Source organism: Falco naumanni, chromosome 8 (assembly GCF_017639655.2).
Source record: "Falco naumanni isolate bFalNau1 chromosome 8, bFalNau1.pat, whole genome shotgun sequence".
In the NCBI taxonomy this organism is placed as follows: domain Eukaryota; kingdom Metazoa; phylum Chordata; class Aves; order Falconiformes; family Falconidae; genus Falco; species Falco naumanni.
Window position 1 is genome coordinate 23567875 of NC_054061.1, and position 18119 is coordinate 23585993.

Genomic DNA, 18119 nt, shown 5'->3' on the forward strand with positions numbered 1-18119 from the left:
CCCCTCTGCACCTCTCCCGACCTCCACGGCTTCCCCGGCACCTAATCAGGACCCCGCACTGCAGAGCAACACAGGCACCAAGAAGATGGTTTGAGGTGAAGACAATATTCGCCTCTTCTGAAGAGGTGGAAAAGACCCACAGAAACCCACCAAAGGCTGCAGACATCTCATACGGCACCACCTGCCCGCAGCCAGGAACACCCGCTTGGAAGCCTGAGATGTTCACCTGGAGGCCTCGCTCACTGGGCCCCTCGCTGCAGGAGGGACACCGAGGGGACAGAGCCAGGCAGGGGCTGGGGCGCGAGCCTGATGGGGGCGGCTGGAGGAGCTGGGGGGTTCAGCCTGGAGAGGAGGGGGCTCAGGGGTCCCTGATCGCTCCCTACAGCTCCCTGGAAGGGGGCTGCAGCCAGGGGGGTCGGGCTCTGCTCCCAGGTAACAAGCGACAGGACCAGAGGGAACGGCCTCAAGTGCACCGGGGCAGGGTCAGACTGGGCATTGGGGAACATTTCTTCATGGAAAGGGTGGTCAGGCACTGGGACAGGCTGCCCAGGGGGAGGTGGGGTCACCATCCCTGGAGGGATTTAAGAGACACATAGATGCGGTGCTGAGGGACATGGGTTAGTGGCGGGCTGGGCAGCGCTGGGCTAATGGTTGGACTCAATGTTCTTAAACATCTTTTCTAACCTGAATGATTCCGTGATTCTCATGACCAGCAAATAGGCAAAGTCAGAGGCAGCTGCATCACCCCTGGGGACCCTGCCCCCGGGCAGGTACACAGCTCCAGCCCCAGGCTGCACACCGTGCTCTGTGCTCTCCCCACAGCTGTCCTGTCTGCCCCACCACCCCACACCTCCCTCGCCGGTGATGTGTAACTCAGCGATAACAACAGTGACACGGAGAGCCCACACACCCCGGCGCGCAGACCTTCCACCCCTGTTAGCTTACAATTAAGCTGAAAAATGGGTACAGAATATGCAATTGAGGGCTGCAGTGTAGAGAAAATATCTCTAGCACAGATGGGATTCTGCCCCAGATTTAGATCGCTTCCCTTCAACAGATGCAAATTTCTTCACACAGACATGAATGCCAAGAATTAATGAGGATTTTTTGCACAGAAACTCTTTTACGAGGACTCTGCACACTAGAACGAAGGCTCAAGATGCTTTCTCTGTATCAGTGGCAATTGCAATGACCCCTGACATTATTTGTTTCCTTCCTAAAGGCAGGGCAAGCTGGCAGTAGCTCTGACACCTCCCTTTACGCGACGTGAGCCAAGCCAGGGTGGATGATCTTCTTTTGCTTTTATTTCATTTCTTGTTACTAAACATCAGGCTGATCTGAGCATCTGGATGAATCGTTGGTTTTGATTTCCTGTCTGCTGCAGGTCAAAGATTATGTCACCATGAGTATATTTATCCTGGTAATTAAAATCAGATGGTTCCTCTTTTATTTCCTCCGCCCCTCCTTTAAAGAAGAATTATAAAACCTTAGTTTTGAAAAAAGGCAGAAACAGAAAACCTGACCACATGCAAGCTCCTGCAGTGTGTAACGCTTCCCTCCTGCCAGCCATCAGCGGTGGGCACGGGGTGTCACACAGGGAGGGAGCTGTGCCACCACGCCGTGCCTTGGCTGCGCCAGCTGGGGGTTAGCACGCAGGATCCGGCATTCCCACCGCCGGGACACTGCACCCGCGTGGGAAAACCAAAAGCCCTTAAAACCAAGCCTAAACCTGGGCTGAAATACACAGGACAGTTTAAGGTTCTTTTTTTGTGCCTGCATCTAACAGAAGTACGCTTCTCTTCAAGAATAACTCATTCGTCATTTTTATTCAATTTGTTAACAATTTAGTTAATTTAGTGCTTGTAAAAGCACTGCCACGATGTCTCTGGAGACCAGGCTGTGCTTTTGCCCACCAGCCTCCTACAGAAAGGTGAAAAGGAACTTTCAACCCAGCCAGCCCAAGGAAATTAATTATGCTAAACTACTTCTGCTTCCACGTCCATGCTACTTTGTCACCAGTATCAGACAAAACTGCTGAGAATGCCCAGCGTGGCATGGACTCACCCAGCACTTCGCACAACCAAGACCTAGAAAATGCAACAAGCAAGGGCATCTCCTGGTGCGAAACAGCTCACGCTGACACTGAAGATACACGGATAATAAAAACACCTACACAAAAAGATGGGATGCTCCAGGTAGATGAAAGCCCTTTCCACCATGGTAGGTGAGCACTGATCTCAATACAAAATCCTGCCATCTCCACCAAGTGCAACGGGAGGACTTCCAGGCTTAAAATGAGGACATGAGCTCACTCCAATGCTGTAGACTTCTAATGAACCGTGTTAATAACAAACACAGATTACAGCTGGCTTCTCCTATTATTTTTATCTTACTCTCTGCTAAAGTGTATCGCATGCCTGCACTGGCTCCCCCCGAGCAGGAGCCAGGGGAGCAGCAGAGCCCAGGGTGGCCCTTGCCACCTGCCCGGCCGCTCGCCCAGCTCTGTGTGGACTGGGGCTGCTGCTCTGCATCGGCGCTTGGCGGGGTTTGGATTGCGCTCCTGCCGTTTTGCTGTTGGCATTTGGAGGTGGTGGTGTTTGTGTCATGGATGTCCTCCTGACAGCAGAACGGGGCTTTGGAAGAGGAAGGGCTCGGCGCTTCCTACTGACTTTGGATTTCTCCAGCCTCTTTAAAGCAAGTTACAAGCTGGGTCTGCTGGATATGGGGATTCTGAACTTGCACCCCCCTGCAGGGACGAGGCCCGGGAAGGGAAAGCCTGCGCTCAGCGGTGGCCCCCATAAACATTTACACCAGTGAGGTGCAACCAGCAGCTCTGCTCGGGCAAGGGAAGCCAGAGCAGGTAGCGGCCACTTCCAACACGGGCGACACAAAGCTGGGCTGTGCCACAGATGCAAAGAAAATAAATGACCTTGAAGCTGCTGTGTTTGTCTTCATCTAACAGAATCTGGGAAAATTGTTATTCCATAAAGTTGAGAAGATATTTGCTGCTTAAAAAAGGCAAGAGAAGAAATTGCAACAGCCTGTTTTGGTCTCCCTCCCTCCTCCCAGGCTCCACAACCAGCGCATGACTACAGATACAAATGTACTGTGAGGGCGGCGAGGCGGTGGGCCAGGCTGCCCAGAGCAGCTGTGGGTGCCCCATCCCTGGCAGTGCTCCAGGCCAGGCTGGATGGGGCTGGGAGCAGCCTGGGCTGGGGGGGGTCCCTGCCCGGGGCAGGGCTGGGAACTGGGTGGGCTTTAAGGTCCCTTCCAACCCAAACCGTCCTGTGATTCTATGTGAATGCAGACCCAGGGAGTGCTCAGCTCTGCCACGCCGCACACGTCCCACATCCAGCATGGAAACAAGCGTGTTGCTTCCCCTCTGTACACAAACACAGATGGGTACTGTTGGGGATTCTCCCCCAGTTCGACCAGGACAATCACCCACCCCACCACAAGCAGGCTATGTGGAAACGGGCACCCACCGTGCTGGAGCCACCCCCAGCTGCCACGGACACCACTGCCTGACCAACGCCTCTCCCAGGTCTTCCATCCTGGGCTTCAGGGAGAGAAACCAGGAGGACCACAAAACTTGACAATGGGCTGCTCAAAAATATGCTCTGCTAAGTTAGCAATTACGACAACAAAGTCAGCTGGCCCCTGAGCAGTGAAAGCGTTAATGGCAAAGTCCAAATTAAATCACTGCAGCAAAACAGTGTCAAACATGAGTCCAATTGCTGAATGCATTCAAAGCCCATTTATGGATTAAGATATGTTTGCCTGCATCCCTCTCTCATTATGGACTCCACAGATTTTCAAGAAAGAAATGAAGTTTCTCAGTTCAGTTCACATAGAAACTGAAGTATTTGACTCAGAAGAAAGGGAATTTCTAATGGGCTGGGACATTACAAAGTCTGCATTAATATTTATCTGACAGGAGAGTACAACTCTCACGTGAAAGTAATGCTCTTTCTCCCCCCCAAAAAAGCAGCAATAAAATCCCCAAAGGTTCATCCCTCTTTTTATCTTCCTGCCCTCATTTTGGTGTTTGCTTCCCAAATCCCTGTGCCTCTTCTTAAAAAAAAAACCAACAACCTCAGTTGCCAAGGAAACCCAGAGAGCAGGGAATTGGCATGGTTTAGCACTACTAAAAAGAGCTACGGGAAGCCGGTTAAAGTCACAATTAGAAATGGATAGCCTTAGCCACGTAGACGAAGAGACAGAAAGCCTCCATGCCCACGTCACCGCTGGGCGAGCTCACACCGCAGCCAGCTCGCCCTGGCTGCTGCAAGGGAGCTGCTCACGACAACAGTCGCATCATTTGCAAGTGCACAAGGGGTATAACCCTCCAGTACTTCCTAGTGTTGCTTTGTGCTTATCTCCTCTTCCTCTTGCTATAATTAAATGTGCACAGCACACGTCAGCTGCGACCATACAGGGTTCTGAGGGCTACAGCAGGTTTTGCTGTTGTTGAACCCCGAGGACAGGCAGGAGAGCGGGTGCCCCAACACTGCTGTATGCCTGTACGTACCAACAGCGAGCAAAAACAGTGTTAAAGCTGGCACGAAACAACTGTCTCCCCAAACCTTCTTGCTGTTTTAATTAAAAGGAATCCAGGCCAAATCTGTTCTCATTTTTCATACTGCTATGGCATTGCAGGGATGAGTCCAGCTCCTGCATTTTAAATTACCCTGTTAAGATTGTCAGCTTTCTATTTTTCATCCAAGAGGGAGGACCGCTTCTTCCTTCCTCTCCATTTGAATGTTTTCATAACGAAGACAGAAGAGGAGCTTCCACACTCAAGAACCCACGGCCCAGGTCTCTGCATGTCCCAGGCACGTTGTCTACCCAGCCCCGCGGCAGAAACCTCCTGGTTTTGCCCAGAAATGCCCTCCTGCAAACCCTCCTCGTCTGACGAGGGCCCAGCCTGTTCTCAAGAAAAGCTTCTGCTTCAGTTAACTAGTGTTTGCTAATTACAGGAAAAAACTCTTCTTAAAAACTTCCCACCTACCTTTAGGTTTTACTTTTTTTAAAAACACACAGTCCCCCCAGCTATTGAAAAAACAGATTTTAAAACACAGATATTTTCTTTTTTTTCAAGAAACACAACCTAAAGATGCTAGTTCAACATGTGTTGGACAGTTTCTGCCCAAGCTGCCCCAGCACACAGACGGCTCTGCGGGCAGGAGGGGACGACTTGGCTGACAAACGCTGTGCTAGGTTACACTTCTGCGCCAGTTTTGCATATGAGCGAAGCCTCTATTTGTAATAAAAAAGATGGGATAACACGGCCAACGACTAAGGGCTCCATGTCTTAGGTCTGAAACTAACAATATTATTTGCAATATGATGAAGAAAACTAGTACCTTGTTTCAAAGTGAAACACATCTTCTTTTCTTTTAGAAAATTCCACTCTACGGAAGCAAACTACGCTTTGAAGTTATAATGTGATAACCACGCATCTTGGAGACTGAAACCTGCCCCTGATGCTCAGGTGGCTGCTTTACCAAGACGCAGGGTTACCAGATTATAAGGCATGGGGAACAGTGCTAGCCACACAGCTCCCATGCCCCGCATAGCCCGTGCTGCGTGTAACCTTGCACCTGGGACTTACGAGATTTTCCGGCTCGAAGCCTCATCAGCAGAGCGCAAAGTGAAGCTGCTCCAGAGGCAGTTGGCTGAAAAGCAGCTCTGGCAGCGTTTGAACTGAAGTTGCTCAGGCAGAGAAACCGATCTGATGGTATGCGAAAGGCAGATGAGAGCAGAGGAGGGAAGGATGTGAGAGAGAGAATTGGAGAAGAGCGTTTGAAGGAGGGGAATGAAGGATGCAAGGAAGGGGACGTTGAAATGGAAAATAAAAAAAGGTAAGGAATAAAGAGGGATGTGAAAAAGGATGGAAGGAAATGAAGAGAAAAAAATGTAAGAGACATGTAACGTATACCTGACTTACGTACTTCTAGTGTGACTAATCACAAGCATGCTTCCCAAAGACAGAGCAGAGTAAGACATCCTCCTGCAAGCACAAGACTCTACCATTTCTCTGTCACAGTAATCAAAGAAAACCAAAACGACTAAGAACACCTTTGCAACATTCAAAAGTTTAAAAATCAACTGGTCAAGTGATTTTGCTGCACTCCACAGCTTGTATTTCTTTACCAGAACTGTGTGTCTGACTCTTCCTCTCCACTGCCTGGCGTCTGTGTACTACGTCTCCCAGGTACCACATCCACTACCAGCTGTAGGTGGAAGGCACTCAACATCAGTGAAGAGCCAACATTACCATTGACTGGCAAACCAATGCTGAACCTTTGCTGGAAGACGTGGGAAAAAGCTGCAGGTCCTCACTGGCTCCATCTTTTTTGGACTTTTCTATGCTCACAGTATGATGTAACACAACTCCATAAAAGCTCCCAAAAAAAGTCAAAAAGCATTTGAAATGCTGAGTTGCGCCCCCGGGTAATGGAACTGCTAGTCTGAAGCTAGTGTTCAGTATGTTTTAGAATAGCAAAACATCAAAGGAATGTTACAGAGCTGACAGCCATTCAGTCCTGGGAAGTGATCCTGACTTTTCCACAAACTAAAAAAAAAAAAAAAAAATCCCAGTATTTGGAAAGAGATACTTCATAGTCAAGCCTAGGGTGGTGCTGGAATTAACAGCAGGTTTGAAGAATGGAAGTGGCCTTTCAAAAAAAAAAAATATATATCTTGTTCACAGCAGCATGGAAGGAATGTGCTGTTAGAAGAGAGCTTTTTGGATGAGACACCAGATCGGAGCCCCAGGCTGGCTGGGGCCATGGAAACCTTGAGAGAGGTTTTGGAGAAGAGGTACTGCTTCCTCTGTGCAAGCTACGTTGTACCTGATGGAAACGTATCGCGCATCCTTAGATCACTCTGCCATTGGAAAGGGAGGCAGAGTTATTCTTGTCTCTTCCTCAACTGCTGTGTAACGCTGCCCCACGTTACCAGCTGAGCGCTTCTTTCCACCTCAAAACCATCAGTACAATGACACATCTCCTACATATGCCAAGCCTATACTGTGAAAAGAGGGAAGATGAAAAACATCCTAATTGGAAAACCAGACTGACTCTTCTCACTGGGGCACTCGCTGTTTGCAGGTTGTCCACTGCCCGATTAAGCACCTTACCGTAAAGTCGAGTGTCTGCCAGAGCGGGAAATGCTGTTGCCAACTGGTGAGGGTAAATTACTGCCTCTGTGCAAGTCCTCAATAGATCTGCTCCAAGGTTTGGACTTATCCATCGAGTTTTCCACATTGTTCTCCAAACTTTCAAAGTCAAATCTGGAAAAAAAATAGAAATTCCAATGCTGAGTTAGACAGAAAAGATACACAGAGCATCTTCCTTCCTGTCCAACACCTGCAGATTTTAGTAGGTCCCAAAAGATTACAAAAAGAAAGGAAGAAAGCAAGGCAGGCTAACCTCCCTTCGCTCAGCGCCAGCAGCAAACGCACAGCGCAGCAAATCCAGACCTGGGCAAAGGCAGCAGCAAACCACACAAGCACACCAGCTCAGAAGGACCAAACAGCTAAGCATTCTACTTCAGTGTAAAATAAATACATTGGCCACTTTGCCCTGCCTTGAAGGAAAGAGTGGGGATGCTTAAAGCTGGCTCCATTTTATTTCAACTCATCAATGTGTTGCGAGTACTAATTCAGTTTCCTCCATCAACACGTGACCAAGTATTTGCACCTCCTTGTGGGCCCCCATCGATCTACCAGCGTATGTAATATATTTCCATGATCATTACAGATTTTCTTTTAATTTCTGACTCGTTGCCCATTGTACTGCTATTTCAAGCAAAATTGCTTGTTCCCTTTACAGCTTTTGAGGTTATTACTCATGTTTACCATGTCAGAGAGGGGAAAAACCCAGCAAGTTAACTTGTGTTCATTTGTATAATTTTAGGAAGAAAGTCTTTATACAAACACTTCCCTTTGCTGTGCAGTTTTTTCCAGCATTACTAACATTTTAAACCATACAATTTTCCTTCATTAATTTTACTGCAACGTCACCAAAAATCTTTTTTCTGTGTAATGACATATATACATCTGATGGCACCTTTTCTAAAAATAGAATCTCAACTCCACTCAGCTTGGCTTCCTAATTACAGCACTACTCTTAACCTACCCCTTCTTTTCATATACACATATACAAACATCTACTGCTACAGTATCTTGAATGAAAGCCAGTGGATGTACGAAACCAGATCCTCAGCTGAACATCTACATCAAATTGTGTGATATAACTACTAATGAAAGCTGGGGGTTTCTCCTGATTTATTTTAATAAAATACATTTAATGATTTATTACCTAAATGACTAAATCTGATTTCCAACTAACCCCATGTCAAGAATTGAAAAACCTTGTTTTGTATCTTCCCAACACACAGAATCACCTCGAAATTCCTACTGTTGTCTCGCAGTGCATGTACTGCATGGGATGCCAACAACGTTGCTTGCCAGGAGCCTTGTGAGAAGTGGTTTGTGTACGGAAGTTGCTTTGAACAGGGTAGGCAGTATTATAATGCCTCAGGGTAGGGCACTAGTCACTATTGCAAACCTATTTCTAAGCAAGCCTGCATGCTTCCAGATATTTGTGGAATGCTTTTTGCACTGTACCCCTAAGATGGTCAGTGGCCAAAGCCAAAATCATGTCAGTACAGTCTTAGAGATAAATAATCTCAAGGCTTAAACTTAGGCTTTTCTTCCTCTGAAAAATGTTACAATGCAATAGTTTTGGACTTTAGTATCTCCTCTGCTCTAAGGTACACGCATAGTTCTGCACCAAGCTGCCAGCAGGAAAGCTCTGCTGCAGGAAAAGCCGAGCATCTGCCCTGGCATCTCCCCCTCCTGCTCTGCAGAGGTGGCAGGATTCTTGCTCGGCCTCGCAAGCCCAGAGAGGACCAGGCATGTCTTACTTACGTGACCGCATACTGTGCAAACGACAAGTACTCCACCAGCACATCCAGGCCTTTGTTTTCTTCATTCAGGAACTCCCTGACCCATCTGTTAGAAAAATCATTAGACATCAGAGCATTTCGTGGGCTGTGCACAGTTACTGGAATTCTTGTCAGATAAACTAGAGATCGATCCAGCGTGGGAAAGGCAGCACTGCAGCAAAACCGTGCTTTGTCAGGAAAAGAGAACTTTTTTAAAATGCCCTTTATTATTTAGAGACATTTAAAACAGTCCTTTAGAGGACTTTACACATGTACTGAAATGAGCTTTTTTGCAGCACTGTGATGGCGGGGGGCGGGGAAGCATAAAAACCCCTATGACCGCTCTGCATTGCTCAGAAACAGCTAGATACTTGCTCTTCTAAGTACGGAGCTCCAGAGTTGGCAAGTGCCTTCCCCACTTTCCTCTTCTTACTGCAAGAGGGCCACAGATGCACTGGGGAGCTCAGCTGCCGCCTGGCTTCACTGGACACCCAGGTTCACCTCCCCTCTGGCACACGCTGCTGTGCAAACCACCAAGCAGGGGTTACAGCTGCCTTTGAACGCAGGAGTCGCAGGGACCTGGTTTATCTTTTATCACATCCTGATCAGCAGCAGTCTTTAAAAGCATCTAGACAGCACACCAGCGAAAGAGTCATCTGCCATCCGGGACATACACAGTAATATTGCCTTCTCTTTTTAAAAGGCATTAACCTTTTACTGTGAATTTTGGCTCCCGAGAGTTATGCAAAATAATCTGCAGTTCAGAAAAGTGTTATCTTCCAAAGCTTTCAGAAACTTGAAAATGCCAAGTTTGAAAATCCAGCTATCTGGGGGCAAACCCAGGTGAGCAAGGAGCCCGAGCACAGCCCCAGCTGCGCTCTCCTCCGAACCCCAGCCGGGGCAGCCGAGCCCCCCGGGGTGGGTTAGGTGCCCCTGGACGGAGCGGGGAGCTGGGCAGGGAGCTCTGCCTCCAGGGCCAAGCAGCTACGGATCCCTGGTCTCAGCAGACCGGGAATTCATTCCCTCCAAGTGATTCTAGTCTTCAGGCCTGAAATATTTCACTGTTTACCTGCTAAAATAAACAGCCCGGTATTTTTATAAAACACATTTCGAAACACATCTTTCAGCTAAGTGAACCAAATAAACAAACACTGGTCTTGTCAGCCTCTTTTATTTATCTGGTGCAGCATTACGGTTCCTTCTGCACACCCACGAGCCACCATAAATCTGCAGAACGTCACACTTCAGATGCCCTCAGTCTCTGGTGAGGAATCCTTTGTGTTGGAAAACGAGACAAAATATAGCAGGGGTGTGGGAGAAGTTTGTTGTTAAGTACTTGCACCGGTGCAGCTTGCGGGAGGGTGCCCTGCCATCATGCAGGCCGTGCTGGGCAGCCAGCTCCCACCGGGAGAGTACAGCTGTTCCTCCCACTGTTTAAAACACCCTCGTTTACCTCAAAATAAAAGCAACATCCTGTAAAATCACTGTAACTGAGCTGGACGCAGTGTGTGATCATGAAACACAACGCTGAGGAAGCCTTCCTGGCTGATGCGCCAGTGCTGAACTGCCTTCTGGGCCCAAGACCCAAGGCAGAGAGGCGAGACCGGTGGAAACGCCGGTGGGAACAGCATGTCCGATAAAAAACTAAGTATCTGGCGATTCTTTTACTTTTACTATTTGAGAGGAATTTTCTGCATTGTGAAAGTAAAATCCTGGTACCATTACTCACATGATGCACTGCATCATGTTAAAGCTATAAAACAGCATGGGAGTTTTTTTATATATGCATTTATAGCTGCAATGCTATTATTATTCTAGACACAATCATGCTCACTCCTGCTTTGACTGACTTAGGGTGAAGCAGAAGTTGACTGCAATTTTTTTGCAGCCTTCACAGAAATGTGGATGAACCCTATCACGGAAGGATTAAAGCTGAATTATTCTCCTGAGATGCCCAGCTATCCCTTAACTAAGCCCTTCAGGCTTTAACAATCAATCAAGTGGTATCACTGCTTGACATGCAAAGAGATATTTTCTCAAAGACATCCATCAGTAGATGTAAAAAAAAATATCTTAGACTAGAAAACATCAAAAATTCTTACCCAATGTGATTTGTTCTTAAAGAAATTTCCAGTTCTCGGAGTACTTGAGTAGACTCTTGGACTCGTCTTCTGAATTTCTGTAATTGAGGGAGCAGGCAAAAATAACAATTAGACTCATGTGATGCCTTAAAAATATCATCTCACACAGCGCCGACTGAATAAATAAAACATTAAGGTAAACTGAGAACCCCTCTAAATCCTGAGGAATGCCACAACAGTCCAGCAGTCAACAAAAACAAGCGCAGAAAAATAACTTCTGCTCCCATGCACATTTTTGAGTTTTCCAGGATTAAGAAAATTAAAAGCCTGTAGATAAATAAACATTTCTTTACAATACAAGCTTTGTTTTAGTATCAAACTCTCCATTGAAAACTACAGCGTTTGGGCTTCAGTCTCAGGCTGGTGCTCTAATCTTGCTTTTGTGACTTTACAGCCATACCAAAATACCTGCCACAATTTCTGTCTAATTAGCAAATCTGTGGGTGTGAGCCAATAGTGAAACACATGTGCTGCCATCTGCATGCTTTAATAATTTGTGCATGCTAACATGTATCTGCAAAATTAGATGCTGGGAAAAGGCCATAAAATGGCAGAAGTAGAACACTGCCGTGGAAAGGAGGTGAGGTTTTGTGCCATCTCCACAGGGGAGGAGAAAGTGCAACCTGGCAAGACCTGAGTGGAACGCAGCAAGAGCCGCACTGCATGGCTCAAAACAGGCACGGGGCACGGCAGACGACCTCTAAATGCACGCTGACTCGTCATGAGTTGAGTCAAGCAGCTCCTCTCCATCACCTTCGGTGTGCCGAGGGAGTGAGCCAGCAGTGCCGCTGCCTCTCCCAGCCAGGAAAGCCTGCCTGGTGCCCCTGCCCATGGAAATGGACTAAAACAGACAGATAAACTCTTCTGGAGCAGTTGTTTTGGTAACTCCTCCTTTGTAAACAAGGTAAAAGAAGTGGATGGACAACGATGACCATCCTGGAATTGCAGTACTTAACTGGGCTGGTCACCAGTTATCACACGCAGACCTGATGTGTTTGGAAGGGGCTCACACATGCTTGGGACACAAGCCACACTGCTGCAAGTAGGACCGTGCTCTGAACACTAGGGAAAAGCGGGGTTGTTCTCAGTGCACCACAATAAACCCACAGTAAAACCAAGGGGACTACTTGGCAGTTAATGATGCTCACGAGTTAATTTATTGAGATGAAGATGAGGAAAGGATAGGATTTACCTTGCCTTGCTGACCTACGTGAAAATTAGAGCTACCCTTTTCAGCAGGGTTTCATCGCATGCTAGTTAGCACCACTGGCTTACTTGAGCTAAGACTAAATCCCAGCTCAGAAAGCCTCTGGGAGACTGAAATAGATGCCTCGCTGTAAAGTTCTAGTAGACACAAGGCACTACGAATTTCCACTTTGAACTAGCTAGTTGGGATCAGACATACAGCTTCCTGGAGCTCCATCAATTAGCTCAGAGTACAAAATCACAGCGCCTTCTCTCCCGAGAGAGTTTACACAATATAAAAACTCACCTCTCTAGAAGTAAATGTAAAATATTCAAGCAGCAAGAGGGAGACAGGGGACTGGGGTGGGAGGGCAGGGCAGAAACAGGCAGGAGGCTGCCAGGTGCCCCACGCGGGGCTGCCGTGCCCACCAAGGGCAGGCTGCTCTCTGCAACCACGGCAGAGAGCTACGAACCGGCTCCCCGCTGCACCGGGCTCTAGCAGCCACCAAACTGCCATGCCTTTAAAAATGTGTCATGTCAACACTTCCATTTTCCCATTTCAAAATTCAGCTCAGATGAAAAGCAACTGTTTTCTCGGGATGAGCCATTGCAACCCCCATGACAAGCTGAAACATGCATGTTGCAGCAGCGTTTAGAGCCACATTCTCTTGGCCGTGCCGGGGACCATCAGCCAAAACGCTGACACCACCTCAGCTACAGCAATAATCCCGGTAAGACCAGCTCTCCCCGTGACACCACACGGCCATGCAGAGCCCATGCATAAATCTTTCCACCTCACAGCCCAGGCTGAGGAAAGGCTGCTGGTGACACAGAATAACGCAACAAAAGAGAGGAACTCAATGGAGTTATTTTTAGGCTCCTTTGGTTTTGTCATTTGTCATGGGACTCTTATAGTGGTATTAGGATAAGAAAGGCTTCAATGTGTGCCCACGGAGCAACCGCAGAGCAAAGCCAAACACTAAACGCATTTCAAAAACCCTTCAGGAGAAAAAAACACAAAGACCCTGTTCACCATTTTTTGAAAAAAAAAAAAGAAAACCAAAAAACTATAATCAGCTACAGGCAAATTTAAAGGTTTCCTACTAAATGGTTTCCTATCCCTTGTCAGAGCCCCCAACAAGAGAAGCACTGTCAGAAGACATTACTGCAGCCTTGAAGACAGGAGCGAGCGCCGGCGCGCGGCAGGCACAGGGTACCCAGTGTTTGCCCCTCACCTTCTGCGGGGCCGGAGGTGCCCCAGCCTGGAAGCCCACTCCCAGGATATGTATGCATTTTACCGCAGGGCACCAACCTCAGCTCATTGTATGGCAACACAAAGCGGCAATTGTTGAGGACGAGGCAGAGGAAGTCAATGGCAGGATCTGCTATGCTCTCGCTGCCTTTTTGGAGGGTTTTAGGGTTTTTTTAAAGGCTATTACAACTATCAACACAGGATATACGCTGATATCCAAAGCAGTTAAATACCAAAGGTTCAGCGATGGTCCTCTAAATGGGATGTAGGTTTACTGTTATTCTAAAATCCTGGAGGCTATCACTAAGCCCCTGACAGCGGTGCAGAGATATCAGAACCAGCCACAAACAGATCCCAGCACAGAAGCCACATTCAGGGATGCACGGAGTTCACATGAAAGGCCAAGTAAAGTGCCTGAATCTTTCAGGAGTGATCATCAAACTGTTTTGGACAAAAGAATACGTGGAAGTATGGATGAAGCTCTGCCATGTAAATACACCCCAGGTTACATCTTTACCTCACAGACCTGAAACTTCGGATGAGACTGCAAGCGATACGTGAGCCGTGCCAGCTGTGCTGAGCTTCTGTCACACACAAGCCCAGAGAAAAGGACTCGAAACTTCAACATCCCCTTCAGACGGGTGAGAAAAGGGCCGTTCCACAGAGCTTTTATTCACCACCAGCACTGCCCACATGAAAAGTCAGACCTAGAGTACAGCTCAGTGGTAATTTGTCAGACTGTTTACTAATGCTAAAGTTATTAAAACAAGTTGGTTTGTGTCAGATGGTCCTTTTCTTTGCAACATCTGTTCTCCTTTCTCAGCTGCAAAAACTGCAGCATCTGTCCAATTTCTCTTTGCTCCTCTCTGCCGTTTGTTACATCTCCGAGATTCTTCTCAGAGACTTTTATGTGGCCTTTTACACAAAGGCAGGAAGGAACTCAGATCCCAGGACCATCCTCGCCAAGGAACGAGGGATGGGCGAGAGGAAACAGGACACTCCTCACCTTCCTGGTTACAGCTGGGTCCAGATAGCCCTTCAACTTCTGGATGTATGTATGTGGAGGATTCTTCACTTGAAACCTTTCCTGCAAAGGAGACAAGAATAAACATCAGCCATTTTATACCATCTGCTCTATTTACTTACTATATATATAAAACGCATGCAACGCATACATATTTAAACAGTATATATTTATAATATAGTTTTGTATGTACTTACAACATTCCTAAGTGTATAATTTTTGCATATACAATATGCATGCAAATAAAATATATTTACATGCATCTTGATAGTCTGAAATTCTGTATTTATATAGGATGCATAAAAACATACCTTACACATTCAATGACATTTCTGAACTTCAGTTATACACATAAACACACACATCTGAAATAACAGGGTTCTGCTAGCCAGGAGTACTGAAAGATAAGCGTTAGAAGAGCAGACATGTGTCTCTGTTTGATTGAAAGCCATCACTGCAAAAGCCAAGACACCTTTTTTATCACTTGGAACAAGCCTACAAACACACTGTGAGGTCTAGTCATGGCAGAAGTCTCAACCTTTCACTGTTCAGATTCCAGAAAATCGAATGCAAGAGGAGTATGTTAGCAATAAACAAGCAATATTTTAACTCCCTGATATTAAACTGGATTGCCTTTGGAAGTGGCTCACCAGCTCCTCGCCCAACCCTTACTGCAGGTTCCCATTTCCTGGGCACAGCATGCACCAGGCTGGCCAGCTCTCCTGGCAGTAACGACACAGACTTCATCACCAGCCCTACCCAGCCACCACACAGGAGGGCTCGTTCATTCTACGTAAATACACTCAATCACAGCAGCATCCCGCTTCCTACATCAACACAGTGCTTGAGCACTGTCACACTCATCGTGCCTTGGGATCAGCTCCCCGCACCATTTCTGCCAGCACCACTTGCATGGGGAGCACGGCAGTGGCTGAGCTCGTCCCACGCACCCACAGCCCCCAGAAATTCGGGGGTTTCCTTCCACACCCTTGTCACACAAGGGCTGAGCTAAGGGATCTCCAGCATGGTGGGAAGTGAGCCAACAAATGCCACCGAGGCCACCATTCCACTTACCAGGGAAATTATGGACCAAATTTGGACTCTGATCAACCTCAGGACACAGAGGAAGGCAAGTTGCCTGCAATTGCGGGCTTTACCCATGTAAAACATTTCATTACCCGTGCCTGCTTTCCTGCTTTACCTCATACACCAGCAGTGTGCCTGATTTCCCTTCCCCATCTCACTCACCTGCTGCTAGTCCAGTGCCAAGAAATTCCTACCTGCCTCTGAGACTCATTTCTCACCGAAGGCTTCCCAACACTAACCTTACAGCAGACACTTGATCTGCAATCCAGCATCAACCACATTCAAAACTGAATTCAAGATTCTGATGACAAGTACAAGGTCTGCTTGTACTCTGAGAGCTGCATGGGTTTTGTTTGCTTTACCAGTTGCATGGCCAGCTTGAAATTTATCCTACAAAAGCTGCTGTGAAACACGAGTTGTTCTGCGAGGAGCACGCTGTGTCCAAACCTGTTAAGAGCATTACCAAAAGTTCTGATACTATTTGTATCTTGGAAGAATTTTAAACTATTCTACCCTTTCCCTTGAGGAAAGATCTCATAACAATTTCCTCCTGAAATTTTGCATTTTATAACTGATATGTGAAACCTCCCTTTATTAGGTCAGGATGCAATTTTGACTACATTATCTGAAAGTTATTTCATAATGAACAGGACACCGCTGCCCAGTTACCAGAATGTACTGTCTGCGGAGCACCAAAAGTTGTTCCTGTTATTATCTTGTGCTTGCTGTAAAAAAAGTAATTCATCATGGTCAGCAGGAAAAAATGAACTAAGAAGTCTGTGGTGCATCAGCCCCGGGCGAGAGCTCTGTAAGACAGAGAGCAGACGTTTCTTTCCTCTTTTACAACCGGATATTTTTTTCCATGCACCTTCACATTTATGGGCCAAACACAGTCCTGGAATTGGCATTTCCTTTTTAGCTAAAAGCCAGCTCAGAAAATGCAAAGGTCTTTGCTGCCAGCTGCTCTCTGGCCACAGCGACAGCAGCGGTGCCTGTCCCACGCCAGCCCCCCCAGCACCGTGCCCACCGCCATGGCCACCTCTCAGCTCTGCAGCCACGGATGCTTGGAACCATCTCACCTCCGCTGGCCCCTGTGGGTCTGACAGTCCCTTTCATGCCCCTGTAGTTAAATCTGCTGCTAACTGGAACTGCTGCTGGTACGCTGGGAAAGACAGCTGCACAAGGCAGATGCATGGGGCGACGGACGGGTTTGGGAACAATGTGCCAGGGCTCCATCACCCAGCTCCACCGGCACAAGCAGAAACCACCTGTCGCATCCCAAGAGGTGCGCAACGTTCAGGCCTAGCATCCAAATCTCTGGAAAATGGGAGCAGGAACACCCACAAGTATTGACAGGGGCTTTAAAGGAAATAGAAAAATTAAAAAATACAGACACATAAAATAAATCAGTCACAAGAATGTCAGTATCGAAGGTACCCTAACTGCTTGCTTAATTTTGGCACTTTTTACAGGACACCGTTAGGCCAGTTTCTCAGTCAGGCTTACGGCCCCCTCAGGATACTGGGGCTTTACAGTGGGCATAAGTATAAGCTATTTAGAAGTAATTTCCATCCATTAACCCATTTTAAAACATCTTTATGCTGGAAGACAGACAAAAAAGCACTCTGCTGTAAATGAGAATCTGGCCCATTGTAGACTAGTAAAGAGTTACCGAGGTATCTGAGCCTCGGAGACCACCACCGCTTCTCAGTTTCCCCCTCAACAGTTTTAGATCAGCTCCAGAGACATTACAGCGTTTGAATAACCCCATCTTCCTCTACAAAAAACCATGGAGGCAGAAATGTTTCCACTGTGCCACTTGAGAACCATGTCCAAACATCAGTTTTTGCATCTCAAGGGATGGCGCGAAGTGGCGGAGCACCAAGCTGAAGGTCGCTGGTGAAGAGCAGCGGGCAACGTGAGAGCAGCCCCGAGCAGCCTGCTCCTCCTGACGGCACGGTCCCAGGCTAACGAGGCTCCGCATTAGCTCTCCTATTTATTCCTCCCCTTTTTGGGGGTTCTTTCATGTGACCGTAGCTCTGCTGTGTTTAGCTTAATCTTCCAGAGAAGCTATTTTACTCTTATGGATTTATTTCTCTTACTAACTTATCAGCCATCATCTGCTGAAGTGACAGGAGCTTTTCCTAACTGCCAGTTTTAGTATCTTGAGTCTTCAAAATAAAATGCTTAAAGAGACTCAGTGAGCACATTTAGTAGTCTGTGATGCAGATATTCTTACGGTTTTGTTTGTTTTCTTAAAACCTAGCTGTAATTATGTATTTATGTAATAACATCTACAGCAACTTCATTAAAAAATATGCTGCTCATTACTGTCTAGTGGAATTATTTGGGTTGAAGGAATTTAAAAACATTATCCATGAACAGGAGATACCAGCAATGCTCTTCTCTAAGCAGTGACCAAGAACCACTTGTGGTAAACATCTACTAGTCCTGGAAACATTTTTATAGCCCCTTA

The 18119-nt window shown here is 47.1% G+C and overlaps 1 protein-coding gene across 11 annotated transcripts in view; it reads right to left on the bottom strand.

Moving 5' to 3' along the window:
* Window positions 1-18119, bottom strand: part of FMNL2 (formin like 2) — a 152702-nt gene that overhangs the window by 47339 nt on the left and 87244 nt on the right. For 6 of the 11 annotated variants that reach the window (XM_040604059.1, XM_040604054.1, XM_040604058.1 and 3 more), the window contains exons 3-7: window positions 14540-14620; window positions 11058-11134; window positions 8939-9022; window positions 7145-7297; window positions 5615-5734 (exon numbers count right to left, since the gene is read on the bottom strand). In XM_040604059.1, the coding sequence (XP_040459993.1) occupies window positions 5615-5734; window positions 7145-7297; window positions 8939-9022; window positions 11058-11134; window positions 14540-14620 (515 nt within the window). The remainder of the gene's footprint in view (window positions 1-5614; window positions 5735-7144; window positions 7298-8938; window positions 9023-11057; window positions 11135-14539; window positions 14621-18119) is intronic. The other 5 variants (XM_040604065.1, XM_040604061.1, XM_040604062.1 and 2 more) reach the window with 1 other exon arrangement.